The sequence below is a fragment of the Megascapheus bottae genome, unplaced genomic scaffold (assembly GCF_031878675.1).
Source record: "Megascapheus bottae isolate mThoBot1 unplaced genomic scaffold, mThoBot2.hap1 HAP1_SCAFFOLD_53, whole genome shotgun sequence".
Taxonomy (NCBI): Eukaryota; Metazoa; Chordata; class Mammalia; order Rodentia; family Geomyidae; genus Megascapheus; species Megascapheus bottae.
This window is the reverse complement of record NW_028327559.1, coordinates 1,500,677-1,518,600: the sequence shown is the minus strand read 5'-3', so window position 1 is coordinate 1,518,600 and position 17,924 is coordinate 1,500,677. Positions and strand designations below refer to the sequence as shown.

Sequence of the window (17,924 nt, the reverse complement as noted above, 5' to 3'; positions counted from 1 at the left end):
AGGTTCAGGTCAGAGTTGGCTGAGTCTCAGCCACTCACAGGACATCTTTGATGTCAATATTATTGTGGAGGGGTTGGGGAAGGAGGTCTCACATTTCAAGGGGTAAGTTATTAGGATCTCAAATGGGTTGATAACATACATAATTTGCCAAAACATTGAACCCACGATGCTATTTTATATCAGGAGAGGGGAGGAAACATGGCTCAGCAGATAGTACACAGGAGAAATAGGTTCTCAATGGCTGGAAAAGACAGCAGGAACTGAATTTAGGTGGAATAAATGCCCTCTCTTGGTGTCCACCGCTCCAAGGTATAACCAATCAGCCGAATGGGCTGGATGGAATGTCTGGGACTGAAGTGGTAAAGGGTTGGCAAGAGAGTAGCCTCTTCATGGACCATGAATTTGAACTTGAATTTGTACTCATAGCTCAGAAAGGCCTTTGGTAAAAATTTTACATTTTTGTTCTGCTTTGCTTTTGTTCTCTCTGGCCTATTTAAGAAATAACAATGACCAAGTATACTGTAACAGTGATCCTGCTCATGTGTCATTTCTGCTCTCCATGTGGATGAATGTGACACTAGACAAGGGGTCCACACTGTGTGCCTGCCCTTCTCGATGCATAATGAGAGGAGAAACCTTTGCCCTGAACGAAGTGAAAGCATGTGCACCTCCAACTCCCTGGAAGGCCTCTCCAGCTCTTCAACCCTTTGAATGGCTTCATCCCTCTCCAGTCTTAAACCATCTCTTCCCTGGCCGTACCTCTGTCCTTCTATCCACATCTCCAGTTCTTGCTACTCAAACCACACTCCATCTTCAGGGATCACTTCCTGTTGCACAAAAGTGGGTGACATAGTCTAGGGCGGGGAGTTGACAGTGTTTCATGTTGAAGTATGTAATGAATCTGTTTCCTACAGACAAAAATATAAAACGAAGTGGGTTTATAGCAGGCACATTGGATGCAAACAATCTGGCCACGGAAGACTAGAAGGCTGGCTGAGGGGCCAGGTCCAGGTGAGGGCTTTCTGATATGACATATATCCCCAAAGACATAACGGAATTATCCAACTAGGAATTCTGGGGTCCCCTACCCTTCTCTGTTCCAGGAGCTAAACAAAGAGAAAAACTGAAAAGCAAAAGATCAGAGAGATCTTGGAGTTACAGCCATAGCAGCAGCAGGACAAGGGCCAGATTTGCTTGGGCTCAAATCCCATTAACTCTAGTTACGAACCACTTAATGATTGTTATTTATTTGTCATTCTGTGCCTCTGTGTTTTGCTCTGTCAAGTGGTGACTAGAATATTACCTATCCCCAAGTGTCATCATGAAAACTAAGTGAGAGAACATGTGGAAAACATTTAGAACTATTACCATTATCATTGTCATTGAGGCAGGAGGAATGTATGTTCAGAGTTTCCATGGAAAGGATGAACATGGCTGTTTATCCATCCATCATCCATCGATCCATCCATTCATCCATCCATCCATCCATCCATGTATGTATGCATGCATCTATCTATCTATCTATCTATCTATCTATCTATCTATCTATCTATCTATCTATCTATCTATCTATCTATCTATCTTCTACCTAGCTATTATGCATATTTATGTATACCTGCATATGTTTGTCTATCATTCATACCTAGTTTGCATATTGCTAACTATATAATATGTTCCATTTTCTTCCTAAGCATATTTTTAAAAGGATTATCATAATAGAAGAGTAGCTCCTATCTTCTCAGCTTCTGTCTCAAGCTTTATCATCTCTCTTTTATCCATGTCAGTTCCACAGATGCTCAGTCACAGGTTGGAAGAGGACAGGCCATGTTGTTGATTCCCATGTAACTCTTCATTGGAGACCCTGTTTCTTGAAGGCCCTCCATAGGGGATTCTTGGGTAAACGTGTTAAAAATGTAGGGCTTGATACAAGTCAAATGGTATCTAGAAGTATCCATGTAAAACACTTTCTTAAGGAAATCTCTGGTGCATTTTCTTTCTCAAATGGGGGATATGATGGGGGCAGAGAGGGGAATGAGATTTATTTACTCCTCCTGAAACTTGGGAAGCTTGTAGATTCTCATTTACAAGCCAATCACTTCAAATTTCCTCAGGTATGATTACTTCTTTCTTCTCTAATGACAGTGTAGAAGGCAAACTAATTTCTACTAGCCTCTAGGTGTGAGATTTATCGAGAAGACTCTAAGATGTTTAGAACAGCCAACTGAAGGGGAAAAAAATTGATGCCACGGATTATTAACTTTGTCTTGACAAAATTAATGAAAATCTTCCCAGAAATGGAGCTTCTCAGTCCATCTTAGTGCCTTCCCCAGATCGCTCTTGGTATGACAGTAGTTCAGGAATCTTTGGGTGCGAATGGCTCAAACCACTAATCCTAGCTACCCTGGAGGTTTAAGACCTGAGGGTCCCGTACTGAAACCAGTCAGCTTGGGCAAGAAAGTCTGAGACTGTTATCTCCAATTAAACTCCCCCAAAATGCTAGAGGTAGAGCTGTGGCTCAAGTGGTAGTGCTCCAGACTTCAGTAAAAACAGCTAACAGACAGCACCCAGGTTCTGAGTTTGAGCCCTAGTACTGGTACAAAAAATAAAAATGAACAAGTAAATAAAAAGAATGGAGTATATTTTTTTTCCTACAAGTTCATTCATCTTCTGGCTTCTCCACTGAATTGAACTGGCCTCAGAAACTCTATCTTCCTCTATTAAGCCTGTAGTCAGGGCTATCTGTGTTTGAACACCCACCAAGAACTATTATAGCAAATCAATTTGGTTGCTGTTTAGTAGAATGCAAGTCCTTCGGAAGAAAAATATCTAAATAAGTGGCTTCTCATGGCTTCCAAAGTATTGTTATTTTCCAGCATGCCAGGGTTGTTGTTTATTTTTCCTTACAAAGCAGTGTCTGAATTCAGTGTTTCTCATTCTTGTTTTCTTGACAAGTTAGTTTAGGGCTTGTCTGACTCAGCCAGTAATAAAAGTGATAACTGGTCCCTCAGAACCCCAAGACTTTTGCTGAGATTTCACAGTCAGCCTTGCTCCAAAGAGACTCTGTATACCACCCTATCTTCAGAATTGCATTTCCCTGAGACTTCAGGTCTGTAATTATCACATTGCCACTCCATTTATATTCAAATGTGTTTCCGAAGGATGACCAGCAAATGAGGTAACCTATATCATCTGGCCACTATGACCAAGAATTAAGCTGAAGGGGCTAATAGAGTATTGTTACCGAATATTCCCCAGGAGTTGAAATTCCTCTTTTTTTATGCATTTAAATGTTGTTGATGGTTTGGTGGAATCATCCTCACCCCATATAGTCATTTTATTAAAGCATTTCATTTCCCCTCCCTTCTTAATCAATCTTGATTATTTGTTTTTTTGCTGATACTGGGATTTGAACTCAGGGCATTTGTCCTGTCCCTGAGCTTGTTTATTTCAAGGCTATCACTCCACCACTTGAGGCATAGCTCTACTTGTGGCTTTTTAAAGTTGTTGTTGTTGTTGCTTTTATTTTTTGTGATCAACTAGACATAAGAATCTCAAGGACCTAGTGCAGTGGCTCTCGCCTGTAATGCTAGCTACTCAGGAGGCTGAGATCTGAAGATCAAGGTTCAAAGCCAGCCTGGGCACTAAAGCATGAGACTCTTATCTCCATTTAACCACTAGAAAATGGGAAGTGAAACTGTGACTCAAGGGGTAGGGCGGTAGCCTTGAGCTAAAGAGCTCAGGGACAACACCCAGGCCCAGAGTTCATGCCCCATGAATCTCAAGGACTTTCTTCTGGGGATGGTTTCAAACTATGATAGTCAGGTTTCATTGTCTGTGTAACTTGGATGGCAGATGTGAGCCATTTGTGCCTGGCTCTGATCCCTAATCTTTAGAACTTTCTATATTCTACAAGGTTTCTATTGATTTGTCATAGAAAGCCACCCTCAGCATCCCTACCTTCTCTCCAGAGACTTGGATTTGATGTCACTTTCAATATTTCATTAATTGTAAAGATCCTACAGGCGCATTTGACAGGCAGGTTAGGGTGGTGTGTGTCAGAGACCAGTGCCCAGGTAAACAGAGTTGTGCTGTTCTACTTCAGGTGGCCACATGTACAATGGGAGTCCTGGGTACAGACAGATTCCTTCAGATTCAGTGGTGAGTGAGCCTCCTGCCTCCCGTTTGCCCTCTGCCACCATCTGCTCTAGCCTCTGGCCAGGCTCAGAACAGGTTGGTTGGCAGCAGTTTGACATGAAGATCTAGCCCGGGGATGGTTTCCTTGAGCTGTGGCATCTGGATGTCAGATTGCCCCTCCCCCTGGGCCTACTGTCCATTGCTTATTTGACATTGCTGGCTAACCAGAGACTGTCTGAAGATCCTGTCAAAGGTCAGTGGCTGCTGTTTGCCTCTGAGATATCTCCTGAACAGCCCACTTTCCTTGATTAATGATGGAGGGCAGAGACTCCTAGGCTCTTTAGAAGCCTGGAGGAAGGGAAGAGCCTTTCTTGATGAAAATGTTTACCGCATATCCAGCTTTTGGTTCAGGAAGATAATGGTCTGGTGTAAGATGCAACTGGTCTCTGTGGTTTTGACCTTGGCTGACCATTCAGCATCTTATACCTTCAGGGATGATAATGCAGGTGCATAACTATCCTTGATCCCTTAGAGCAGACAGGGACACAGCTAAAGTGCCCTTATAAGTCTTCACTGGAGTCACAGATTTACTATGGGGAAGACAAGCCTCAGTGCCTGGGAGGCAGACAGTCTGGCACATCCTCCTGTCTAGCCAAGACCTCTGTCTTCCTGGCTGATGGTGGATAGATTCTGGCATCTGCTGCCTTCATCAAATGGGCTTGGATGAGCTCTGTGGACGAGCTCAGCACATATCATGTAAGGGCTGATATTTCATGACCTCAGGTCCTAATCTGTATTGCAATAAGTGAAATGGGCATCTGGGCTTTCAAAGGGCTATCCTCCACCTGCTATGTCCTTGCCCAGACAGGGAGTAAGTCATTTCTTGAACTAATAAGGTAATAAATCCTCAGCTACACAAAGAAGCTGTTAGGGAGTATCTGAATATTGTATCCACTCAACTTCCGTATGTTGAAACCTGATCCCCAAGTTGATGGAGTCAGGAGATGGAGCCAACTTTTATGACCTAATGCATATGTGAAAAAAAAGAGGTCATCAAACTACAGATCTTAGAAATGGGTCAAACTAGACACTTATGGCTTACTCCTGTAATCCTAACTAATCTAGAAGCTGAGACCTGTTCAGAGCCAGTTCAAAGCCAGTCTGGGCAGAAAAGTCTTTGAGACTCTAACCTCCAATTGAAAACCCCAAAAGCTGAAAGTGGAGCCATGGCTTAAGTGTTGAATTCTAGACTTAAGCGGAAAAGCTCAGAAATAGCACCCAGGCCCTGAGTTCAAGCCCCAGGTCTAGCACAAGAAAAAGGAGAAAAAAATGATGAAAGAAAGAAATGGACCTATTACTCTCTAAAAGGAACCAGAGCTCTTCGCTTCTACCACGTGAGGACCCAACAAAAAGGCATCTTCTGAAAGTCAAGAAATAGGCCTTCCACCAGACAATAACTCTGATAACCTTTGAGCTTGGAAGTCCATTCTCCTAAACAGAATTTTGTAGGTTATATATCAGCCCATCAATGGTATGCTATTACAGTATTCTAGAATCTAGAATCTCAGTGAATTTTTGTAATGCAGTGACATCAACAGCCTCTAAGTCCTTCTGGCTTGGAGTATTCAATATTAGTGAACACCATGCCTCCTTTCCCAGTGCTCCATCATCTCTGTATCCTGCTGGCCTTTCTGTCATCTCTATGCTCATTCCTCTTAGGACCTGACTATTAAGTACATTCTTACCTTCTTATCATGGTCCACTTAATGGTCTTACTAACAGGCTTTGTTTCTGTTGACAGGTTCCTTAATAAAATGCAGTTAACAGATGTAACAAGAGTTCTGAGGAAAACTCTTAAGAAAACTCAAATTCTGTTTTTTTCTGTCTTTCGGGTGTCAGTCGATGTGTATGGATTGGATTCTAATTCTCCAACAGCTGAGTAGCTCCACCTGGCTTCTCAAGAACTGCTAACTCCCAGCAAGAGTTCCTTGATAACTTCTCCTACCTCCCAGAGATGTGTCCTCCCTTTTCTGTTTCCTCCATGAGGACATAGTGACATGGGTAAATGAAGTTTGAAATTCAGCCTCTTCAGGATCCTGCCATCTCATGGAGGCATATGCTTTGTGATTCTGACTTGGAGTGAGGGGAGCCACACAGAATGTATCTATACCCAGCTCCTGTACCTTTCCCTCGTGTGGCCTCAATCCACCATCATCCACGTTCCAAGAAGAGGCAACCTCTATGCAAATATCTTTAGAGCTCTTTAATTTGGTATTTGCTTCTAAGAACAGATGTAGAACTTGTCATTCAACTTCATTAGTTCCACAAACATTTACTGAGCAATAATGTATCCATGCAAATTATTGTTAGGCATTTTATACATTCTTTCTATTAGTCTCTCCTCTCTGGCTTTCTTTCTTTCCCTCCCTCTCTATTATTTTTTTGTGCTGGTACTAGGGCTTGAACCTATGGCTTGAGCATAGTCACTTAGCTTTTTCACTCATGGATGCTGCTGTACCACTTGGGCCACAGCTTCTACTTACAGCTTTTCCATGGTTATCTGTCCATAAGAGTCTCCTGGATTTTCCTGCCTGGGTTGGCTTTGAACTTTGATCCTTAGATGTCAGCCTTCTTAATAGTTAGAATTCAGATTGTGAGCCCTGTAAAAATACTCTGTCTTTTAATTCTCACAAATTCCTAAAAGTTGGGAAATATGTTGTTGCTAGAGAGAATAGCACTGTGAATAGATCCCAGGGCTTGAGAGGCATAGGGTGAGAGACAAGGGTCGGGAGGAGAATTGGAGAGGATGGAAGTCACCAGAGCAATGCTTGTGGGATGCATTGTGGAATTATGACCACGGCTCAAAATGAAAAGGGAGAATGTGCAGATATGAGACAAAATTCCATTCTCCCCTGAGAATGGAATGAGGCTGCCTGCTGCTGCAGCAGTGTCAATTTAAAGAGGACATTGGGGGGCTTCCCAGGGCTGCAGCCTCTGAGCCCAGGTGGGCAATGGGTCAGAATAACTTGGTACCAAACACAGTGCCTGCTATAGACGCTAGGCTAGACTATGCCAGACATATTCTACCTGCTATTTCCAGCTTCTCTGAACATCTGGGTGGTATCATTGGAAGAGCAGCTCCCATGGCTCTGCCAGCCCAAAGTACAAATGTGTGGCCTTCAGCTGATCTATGCTAAGTCCCTGTCAAAAACATGGTTCGTAGTATTATAGAACCCTCTTCCTCTGGTGAGCAATATGATCTGGGCTTTCCTATATTGTCCATTTTATTCAGAATTTACATGAGATACAAATGAAGGAAACTCCCTTCCAAGTCCAAGTTGGAGACAGCAAATCTTTCTTGGGTTAAGTTGTACCTTTTAAGCACAAAAATCTATCCACTCTACCACCTGTACTTTCACCCAGACTCTTCTAACTATATGTCTATCTATCACCTATTCACCTAAGGACTAATCGTCCATCAATCCACCTACTAATCAACTATGCATCTAGCTGTCCATCCAAAACTCAATCCATCACCTTATCCATCCATCCCTCTACTACTTATCCATCCATCCATCTACCTATCCATCCATCACCGTCCCGTCCCATTTATCCACCCACTCATCCATCCAGCCACTAACCTATCCATTACCTATCTATCCATGTGTTCATCCACTCATCCATCACCTACTCAACCACCCACGCATCTACTCATCTATCCATCCACCTACATCCCATCCATCACCTACATATCCATCTACCTACTCATCTACTCATTAATCTACACATCTATCACCTATCTATCCATCCACCCACTCACCCATCTATCCACCCATCTATCTTTCTATCCATGCATATGCCTATTCATTATGTACATATCTATCAAACATTAACTAGGAAGAGCTAAAAAAAACCCTCAGATTTTGGTGAGGTAAACACATTTATGAACTGACAATGTGTAGAAGCCCATGGAAAAGGGTGATATGGGGGAGGTGGGAAGGCTTATCCATGCCTGGAAAAGAGCATTGCTCAAGACTGTTCCTTTGAACTAGAATTCATTCTTTCTTCCAAGCAGACACACTTGTGGGAGGACGAAGGGCTTCCTCTGGCCTTTCTGAGTCATGTTTGCTTTTTCTTCTATATTGCAAGCCTCTCTGCATTCATGTATTTGCTGAGCGCTTTAGTTCGTCCTGAATAGAAATGCTGGGAGGGGAGAGAAATTCAATCAAGTGCTAGTCTGGCTAAACATGAGGCAGTGCTGTGTGCTTGCGCTGATAATGTATAAGTGGTATTCAGGTAGGGGTGGAGGTCGAAGGGTTCTAGCTGACTAAAGAGCACGAAGCGATTTAGTTTTACTTTCACTGAGAGTCTCACAAATGTCTTGAGAAATTTTCAGACCATCAAGGACTCTCAGCTTTGAGTTATTACTCTTTTAGCAAAAAGAAAAACCAACACTGAAAGCACCTAAATACATACCAAGCCTTACATATCCTTATAAAAATTTCTCCTTTATAGCTTTATATTTAAAGGGCAAAAGTATGTCTATGCAGTGGTGGTAGCTTCTGAGGAGTACCATGGAAGGAAGTGGGTGGGGTTTAGTCTTGCTCACTGGGGACATGGTTCTGTGACAGGGGCATGTGGGATAGTCAAGTTCCCAGGTGGGAGCAATTCTAGACTTGGTTGTCATGTAAGCACCTGTGTTATGCAGGTCTTCAGAGGAACAGCCCAGACACTAATGCACTATAGATAGCCCTTTGGCCTGAGACCAAGCTTTTGGGTCAGGGTTGATCAGTTACCCAGACACACCCTGTCTCTACCATGAGAGCTGTCTTTCCTCCACCCACTTCCCATTCATGTAAGTGGTATGCAGAGGCGCCACACATGGGTCCCATGATAACCACGGCAAGGAAAGTGGACATTTCTAGACAGGACAGGAGTCTCCAGGGATGGTCAGGACAGAAGGGCACCTGCAGGGGAAACAGTCAGTTCTGTTTGGCTGTGTCATGGTGAAAATGGCCCTTGGAGCTGGCATGAGCTTTGTACCAGGCCTGATGCTTTGTCCTCCTTCTCTTTGGCTCCTGATGGACTTGAGCTTCAGTTTTGGAGGGTAATTCCTGCCACAAAGCTTCTCATCTAAGGCTTAACATTTGAGGCACCCAGAGTCAAGGCGGGTGAGAAATGAAGCTAAGGCAAAGAATATGCCTGAGGTGTGGGGACTGGTGGAGGAGGAAAGGCTGCAGATCACAGGGCCTCTTCTTGCAGGCCAAGAAGCCTATTTGATCTTCCCAGGAGTTCAGTGAGGCTGACATAGTCTCCTATTTCTATCTAGTGATGTTTGTGTGAAATATTTTTAGTAGGCTACTTGCTGTTTAGGTGTACATTGACTGGTCCCTTTGACCCACTTTGACTGACCATTGATTGTTACGAGTGAGATGTCCTAGACTGTCCAGCATGGACTTTGCACCTCTCCGTCTTTCTATGTCTCTGTGTGTGTGTGTGTGTGTGTGTGTGTGTGTGTGTGTGTGTGAGAGAGAGAGAGAGAGAGAGAGAGAGAGAGAGACAGAGAGAGAGAGAGACAGAGAGAGAGAGAGAGAGAGAGAGAGAGACAGAGAGAGAGAGAGAGAGAGAGAGGGAGAGAGGGAGAGAGGGAGAGGGAGAGAGAGAATCCTGGGGTTTGATTTTAGGGCCTGAGCGCTGTCCCTTAGCATTTTTTGCTCAAGGCTTGTGCTCTACCACTTGAGCCACAGATCTGTTTCCAGCCATTTTAATGGTTAGTTGGAGACCAAAGTCTCAAGGACTTTCCTTCCCCAGCTGGCTTTGAGCCATAATCCTCAGATCTCAGCCTCCTGAGTAGCTAGGATTACGGTTTGTGAGCAACCAGTGCTTGGCTAGAAAATAATGCTTTAATGGTACATAGCTGCCTTCATCTGCTGATATGTCTGTGGCTGCTTTAAGTTATAACATAGGATTAAATTATCATGAAAAGACTGTTTCCTAGCACCAGTGGCTCACACTTGTAATTTTAGCAGTTTGAGAGGCTGAGATCTGAGGATTACATTCAAAGCTAGACCCAGCAAGAAAGTCCTTGAGACTCATACATCCAGTTCAGCATCTAAAAGGCCAGAAGTGAAGCAGTGGCTCAAGTGGTAGAGTGCCAGCCTTAAACAAGAAAGCTCAGCCACAGTGCCCAAGCCCAAATCTCTATCATCTCTCAAGAGTCCTGGGATAGCCTGAGGACCTATTAGGAGGGCCCCTTCTTACACCACTTACTTCCTTTGCCCATGCCATGCCCTCATTTTACCCTCTTAACCCTCCTCTCTCTCTGCTTTATGTTACTTGAGCAAGTTACTTGTCTGCTCGAAAGCCTCAGTCACGGTGTTGTGCCTGCTGGTTCTCTGTGTTGATGTGCCAGTCCGCTTGCCAATCTTGTTCCTGGAGGGTTAGGTCTGACTTTCTGGAACTCTACCACCTGACTGAGCTGTTGAGGAAACACAGGGAACCAGAGGCTGGTGGATAGCTATCAATCACCGTGTCTTAATTCCTATCGCTGTTTTCTGCTGGCTTATCCCCCTCTCTCCTGAATTGGACCAATTGAAAAATGTCTAATTGCTCCTTTTTTTTTTTTGTAGATCTCCAACCTCTACCTGTATGACAGCGTTCTCATGCTGGCCAACGCCTTCCACAGGAAGTTAGAGGACCGGAAGTGGCATAGCATGGCCAGCCTCAATTGCATCCGGAAATCCACCAAGCCATGGAATGGAGGGCGGTCCATGCTAGACACCATCAAAAAGGTGTGTACAAAGGAGTATACTTCCAGGGTGGGCCAAGACTGGAGACAGGTCCCTCCTCACAATCTCACTCTGTCCATGCAGCAACTGATCTGAAACTGAGCGCTTTATATGCCTCCTTAGTCCTCTCTTCAGGTTTCTATTTTGTCACTCTTCTTGTCCCCACATTTGAAAGCTGGCTGAGCTGCGTCTACGCATGTGTGTTATTACTGCCTCTACTTTAATTCAAGGAGACCTGGTTTTAGAAAGGTTGGAGACCACCACCAATTCTATGTCTCTTCCTATGCCTATCTTCTGTCTGTCTGTTATGCCACCAAAAAGACTGCCACTGTTTACACCAGAGGTAGTTTTGGTGGATGCTGTCATGTGCCAATCATCTGGGATCTCAGCATGTTTATGTGTGTGTACGTGCGTGCTCCTGTGCACATACATTGCCCACGGGCCATGTTCCACTTGAAGCCATGGTAGAAGACTGGGTTTGAAACAAATTGAGTAATTCACACAAGACTTGTTAGAGTGAATTGGTTTTTAGAGGCTTTCAAAAGAGTATTTAGAGAAATCTATAGTGTTAAAGAGTTTTAGTTACGATAAATTGCACATGGCTTAGATAGTAGTAAACATGTTCCTGTGGTGGCTTGAATTTACTGCAGCCTAGGATAAAGCTGGGCTTCTCCTGGGCTCAGTCTCTGTGTTCTCAGTACTCATTGGTGGTAAGGTTGAGTGATACCCTACCCCAGACTTACAAGACTGATGGGGATGAGACCACCATAGCCCTCACTGCCCTGCTTTTCCTATGGAGCTCACAAAGCTGCTAAAGAGAGAGCAGGGCTACTATTGCCTCTGACAACATGCCTTATTTATTTGTATATTTCTCCTTCAGTGCTGTTGACTCTGTGGCATAGATTTATTTCAGGCTGAAGCTGGGGTGTGGGGAGGGATGGGTACAAATTTTTCCAAGCTGGCATAGGTAACAAAGCTATATTTTCCCAAGTAATGCTCTCATTTACTGCCCTGCAACTTAAGGCTGTGTGTCAAATATGGTTCCCAGTGACCTTTGAGATCCTTCTGGCATCAGAAAAAAAGAAGCACCTGCATTGGGTCACAAGGGGAAGTTTATATCTTAAAGCTATTACTGCTTTATTTCACAGCAAGCACCGTGTCTGGCATGTAGCAGGAACTGTCAGTGCACTGTATGAATGACAGGTGCAAGTCTTGGGGATTTCTCCTGTAAATACTTTGGGAAGTGGTGGTCCTGCTTCATATTTTGACTCTACCCGTAATTTCCTTGTTCACTAGTGGCCTTCCCTTGTCCCCTGCAGGGTCATATCACTGGCCTCACAGGTGTGATGGAATTTCAGGAGGACAGCTCGAATCCCTGGGTCCAGTTTGAAATCCTTGGCACCACCTACAGCGAGACCTTTGGCAAAGACATGTGCAAGGTAAGTCCCAGGGACTTCATATCCCAGCCTTTCTGCCATGGTGCCATTAGAGAAAGCCACAGCCCTGGGGGTCTCTATATTCCCAGCAACTGTTCACTGACAAAGAAAATCTCTCTTCCCATCTCTCTTTCTGCTTCAGTGCTGTTGATGCTGGTGTTTATGGGCGCGAATTTTCCTACACAGGAAGTACCTCTAGTGAGTCTCTGAGATGTCAAGGGAAGACCTGAGTCCTGCTCCCTTCACTAGGGGAATTGCTTTGCTGGTTTCAAAGGTCAATGCATTTTCCCTAGAGCTGTGAAGTCAGTCCAACTGTGGGGACAAGTGTAAATTATGGCTGAAGCTGAAACCGAGGTCGTAGCCAAGGATGGGGTGGTGGTGGGGCGTGATATCAGAGAATCGAGACAGGATGCCTGGATTCCCTATATCATGGGGGAAAGTGGAGAATTATAGCCCTTATGAAATAGATAATTGTTAGGAGTTGGCTGAACAGATTCGAGGAGACTCAACAGTTGGTTGTGATCTGATAACTTAAACATGTGGCCTGTTGACATTTCGGAGTAGTCTGGAGATTTGTTTGTGGTTCCATTCAGGATATAGATGGTTCTCTTCTGTTACCATGTAGGTCCAGAGTCTGATGCATAGTGTCAAGGAAATCTGGCTGCCCTGGGTCAGTAGAAGTGCCCCAAACTGTGAGCCTTGCTTGGGGGACGGTGGATGATAGTCAGAGCATTGGATTAAGACTTAAAGAAAAGTGACTTCTGTCTTGCAAAGTGATGTCAAGGCAGGAGAGTGCCTTCAGTTACTGTGGTACGAAAGAGACTTCCCAGCTTGTCATCTGTCTGCTGAGACCACCATTCCTGACCAGCCACAGTGACAAATCAGGAAGCCCACTGTTTCCCTCCCTTCTTTTCACTCATCTTGAATCTCAAGGTCTCCATAGTCTGGGCAGGGTTGGCCGTGGAGTCCCTGTCTCATCTCATGTAGTGGATACTGGAACACCCAGGCTGGCAACCTGCTGGCCACTCCTGATGTCTGAGAGGGAGAAACACTGCATCCTCCACTTCCTGGGTCAGGTGTCTGGGCCTTCCATGTTGCCAAGGCAACATTTCTCAAAACGACCCAGCAGCCAATAGGAAGCGGGCATCTCTCAGTATAAGGAGCTTCTGAGCAGGAGGCCTGAATGTAATTGAGTTGGAAGGGAAGCTGATTTTCAAGTGGGCTTTATTTTAAACTGTATCTTTTTGTCATTTTAAAATCTGCCCTTAATAACTGCATAGCCCAGTTGTTATCTAGTCTGCCTAGCAGCTTATGGCTGGTAAGAAGTTATCTAGAAAGCATGGAAATGGGATTTACCTTGGTAAATGTTTGTTATTCAGACTCAGGGGCATTTCAGAATGAAGCAAGGGGAGAGAACTAGGAAAGGGGGTCACCAGCTTAGGTCAGCCTTTTAAGGCAGATCCAAGCTATGGCTTTTGGGTAGAGGGTGCTGGATAGCTAGAGTGACTTAAAAGATAAAACCTTGGCAAGAGAGGAAAGACAGCAGAGTGGTTGGCATATGTAAAGAAGGGTTGGGGTGTGAAGGTAGTGAGTGCAAAGATAGTCTTTGGAGGAGCTGTGCTACAGCCACTTGCCTCTGCCAGAGTCACTAGAAGAAATAACTGGAAAATTTACCTGGGATTGCTGTGCTGACTGCTCAAAGGTTCCCTGCAAAGGTGATGCTTGGGGCGTGTGTGTGTGTGTGTGTGTGTGTGTGTGTGTGTGTGTGTGTGTGTGTAAAACAACTATAGCAAAGTCCTGGTAGTTTCTTAAAGATTGAAAGCAAGATAATTGTTCCTAGAACAAATGGATACTTTTCTTTAACTAAATACCCTAGGGGGAAGTCTCAGGCAGTGAGTCACCCAGAGTCATCAGATTACAGCCTGGCTAGATAGATTGGATGGCCACCATGATTTTTGCTTTTATAAATAAGAACTGTAACATTCTCTCAACAGGCTAAGCCATGCTCCCAGTATGAGTTTATTTTATTTTATTTTTATCTTATTTTATTTTTGCTCTAATTACTTTTAAGACCACCTTCTTGTAGGAGGATCCTGCATAGCTGGAATTACAGTCTTGTACCACCACATATAGCTTATTGGTTGCCTCACCTGGCCTTGAAACATGATCCTTCCATGTTAGTGACCCTCTTAGTAGCTATATTATATTTCCAAATTCAGCCTGCCTGCCTGCCTGCCTTGCCTGCCTGCCTGCCTGCCTTCCTGCCTTGGCTCCTTCAGGCTCTTTTCCTTTCTTTTGTTTTCTGATAGTATGCTAGCACAAAACATTCAGTAGTGTTGGGGACTGACTGTGGGGTCAGTGACCTTGGACCCGCACAATTGAGTACACAAGGAAGTAAGCTCTTATCATGATTTTGGGCTGTGTCAATAGCTTCTCATTTAACCTGTTTGGGACTTGATAGCTTCTCATTCAACCTATTTCAGACTTGATACTGTTTGTACGAATGTAGCCCCTGGCAGTTCCCTAGTTTAAAGATGTGTATTTAAGATTGTGGACTGGAAATAAACTGGGCTATGGTCTTGGGCGACAGGCTTCTTAAGCTGTGGCTCCTGATTTGGGCTGTAGCCCTCCTGAACCCCATCTGTTTGTCTCTCTTCTAATTTTTCCTAGTCCTTGCCCCCTATTTCAGGAACCCCAATCTCCGAACCCTGGTTTGCTGCCGGTTGGCCCCGGCAAGTAGAAACTTCCATTCCTCTTGTATAATGCTCCTCAGTCAGTCATGTGATCGTGAGAGAGAATAGCCCTCATTCTTCAGTGTGTGGTGCTATCAATTTTGTAAAATTTAATTTTATTGTCAGGGTGATATACAGAGGAGTTATAGTTACATACATAATAAGGTAGACAGTACATTTCTTGTGGGATATTGTTACCCCCTCCCATGTTTTTCTCCCACTTTCCCTCCTCCAGCCCCCAAGTTGTAGAGTTCATTTCCAACATATTCTCTTATGTGTATTGCCATTACATTGGTTCACCCTTTCTTCTTTGTCTTACCATTTCATTGATCCCTTTCCTTTCCCTAATTCAAATAAATCAGTTACAGTGACAACAGGGAATAAAACATAGGGGGAAAAAAGAAAAAAAAGAAATAACTTCACATAGTACATTAACAACACTCACAAAGAAAAACCCTTGTTTCCATATCCCGGAGTTTGTTTCGCTTAGCATCATCATATACGGTCATATGTACATAGCTATTGAGCAATATACTAATTATTACAAATGAGGGAATCCATGGAGTCTGTGTTTCTTTGGTTCTGGCTGACTGCACTTATTATGATTTTTTCCCAACTCTTAAATACAAGTAATCAATAAGTTGCACAATATATTTAACCCTTTGTTAAAAAGAAGGCTTCAGGGAGGATTTCATCCAATCACAGGTTAGTGTCTGCATATATTGGGTAGATTAATGCTAAGGTATGATGTTCGTATTCTCCAGTTCATGATAGTTTCAATAAAAGATGGGTATGCTGGGACATAAGTACATCATAAGTCAAGGAGCATCTGCATGTCTCCTTCTGAAAAGAAGGTTCTCCAGCTCCGATGTCTGTCCTCAGGCTGCTGATAGTCCTTCCGGAGGCACTCTACCCAACATGCACCTGGCTGGGAGCTACCTGAGCCTCCTCCTTATACAAGCCAGTGCTTTCAAAAGTGCTTTATTTTCCTTTCTCTATCCTTTAAATATCCATCAAAATTTGGACAGATGAATGGAGAGAGGAAAGGCAGAAAATCAGTCATTATATTCAATATACATGTATAAAACTGAAGCTACCGTGACATGAAGGTATGGGTGAGATTATGAAAGATGGGGGAGAATGAGGGAAAGGGATGATATTGGCGATGCATTGTACTCAAAAACTGACTTGTTGAACGGAAAACCCTTTGTACAATTATTTAAATTTTTAAAAAAATCTTAAGGATCATGAAATTTCAAATAAAACTCCAGGTTTCTTAGTTTATAATTAAAGAAAAATAATCCCTGTCCAAGTAACTCATGTCTGTAATCCTTGCTACTCACATAGCTGAGATCTGAAGATAATAGTTCAAAGCTGGCCATGGCAGGGAAGTCTGTGAGACTCTTTTCTCCAAGTAAACACCCAAAAAGTTAGAAGGAGAGCTAGAGGGCTAGCCTTGAGCACAAAAACTCAGAGGTAATATCCAGGCCCCGAGTTCAAGGTCTAGTATGGGTATATGCACACAAGAAAAATAAAAATAAGTTGCTTGATGGTTGGTACTCAAAAGCAGTAACTGACTGGAGCTCTAAAACATCTGAAATCTTTTCAGGAATGCCATTCCATTGATCTAGCCTCCTACTGTGAGTTTATCTTGTACTGGTGCCACATGTCAGTGGCCCGTATCTGCCATTTATCATTGTCATCATCATCATTAATCTCTCCAACATGACTATTTCCTTCTCCATTCTCTTTGAATGTTCAGGTCAGAAACATTCAATAATTAATATTATATTCTCAGTATTTATCTAGATAAAACAGGAATCCTGTCTACTTTTTCCTTATATACCTCAAGCTCAGTGGAAAGACTGGTTCTTTAAGTTCAGCATCTTTGAGGGAACCTAGCTACAGTAGAAGGCAGAGGCATGACAAAACCCTTCTCTGGGCTGAGCTACTTATGCTGTTAGGCAATGGTTGTGAGTGGGTCTGGGTGGGCCTTGGATCTTAGGAAGAAATCACAGACCATTCCCATCTTTGCAGTGTATGATATGCAGTATATACTCATGCTTTGTTGCTTGTTTTCCTTTTTCTTTTTCTGGCATTTCAGGACATTCCAGGATCTGTCCAAGCAAGTAGAGATGCCTTATGGCACTGTGCGAGACTCTGTTGTCTATGAATACTTCCGAGCTAAAGGCACCAACCCCCTGGAGCAGGACAGTACATTTGCTGAGCTCTGGAGGGCTATCAGCAAGAATGGAGGGGCTGACAATTGTGTGTCCAACACTTCAGAGGGCATCAGAAAGGTAGGGAGGAATTGGTGCTTGAGCACATGTGCTGAGCCAAGGCTGTGAATGGGCTAATCCTTAAGGTGTGAGACACACTCCCAAGTCTTTGAAATAGGTCTGTACCTGCAAGGTAACCTCTTCTCATATCTTTTTCCATTTTACTTTCTTTGTATTGTAAAGTTGATATGCAGAGGGTTACAGTTACATAAGTAAGGGAATGAGCACATTTCTTCTTGAGCAGTGTTATCCCTCCCTCATTTTCTATCACTTCTCCCATCTCTCGGTACAAATTGTAAAGTTCATTTCCAACATAGTGTCTAGTGAGTATTTCTGTTGCATTATTTTGTCCTTTGTCCCACCATTTCTGTGATTGCCCTTCTCTTTCCCAAGTCAGATAAATTTATATACAAGGCAAAGAATACCAAAATTAAAAACAGTGACAACAGGGGATAAGCCAAAGGGAATGGGGATGAAGGAAAAAAGAAATAACTGCAAATAGAATGCACACACACACACACACACCCTCTTGTTTCCATATCTTGGAGTTCATTT

The 17,924-nt window shown here is 43.5% G+C and overlaps 1 protein-coding gene across 1 annotated transcript in view; it reads left to right on the top strand.

Moving 5' to 3' along the window:
• Nucleotides 1-17,263, top strand: part of LOC150039673 (glutamate receptor ionotropic, delta-1-like) — a 71,492-nt gene extending 54,229 nt beyond the window's left edge. The window contains exons 4-6 of the mRNA XM_090327658.1: nt 10,764-10,925; nt 12,242-12,361; nt 17,195-17,263. Coding sequence (XP_090183784.1) covers nt 10,764-10,925; nt 12,242-12,361; nt 17,195-17,263 — 351 coding nt within the window. The remainder of the gene's footprint in view (nt 1-10,763; nt 10,926-12,241; nt 12,362-17,194) is intronic.
• Nucleotides 17,264-17,924: the final 661 nt, after the last annotated feature.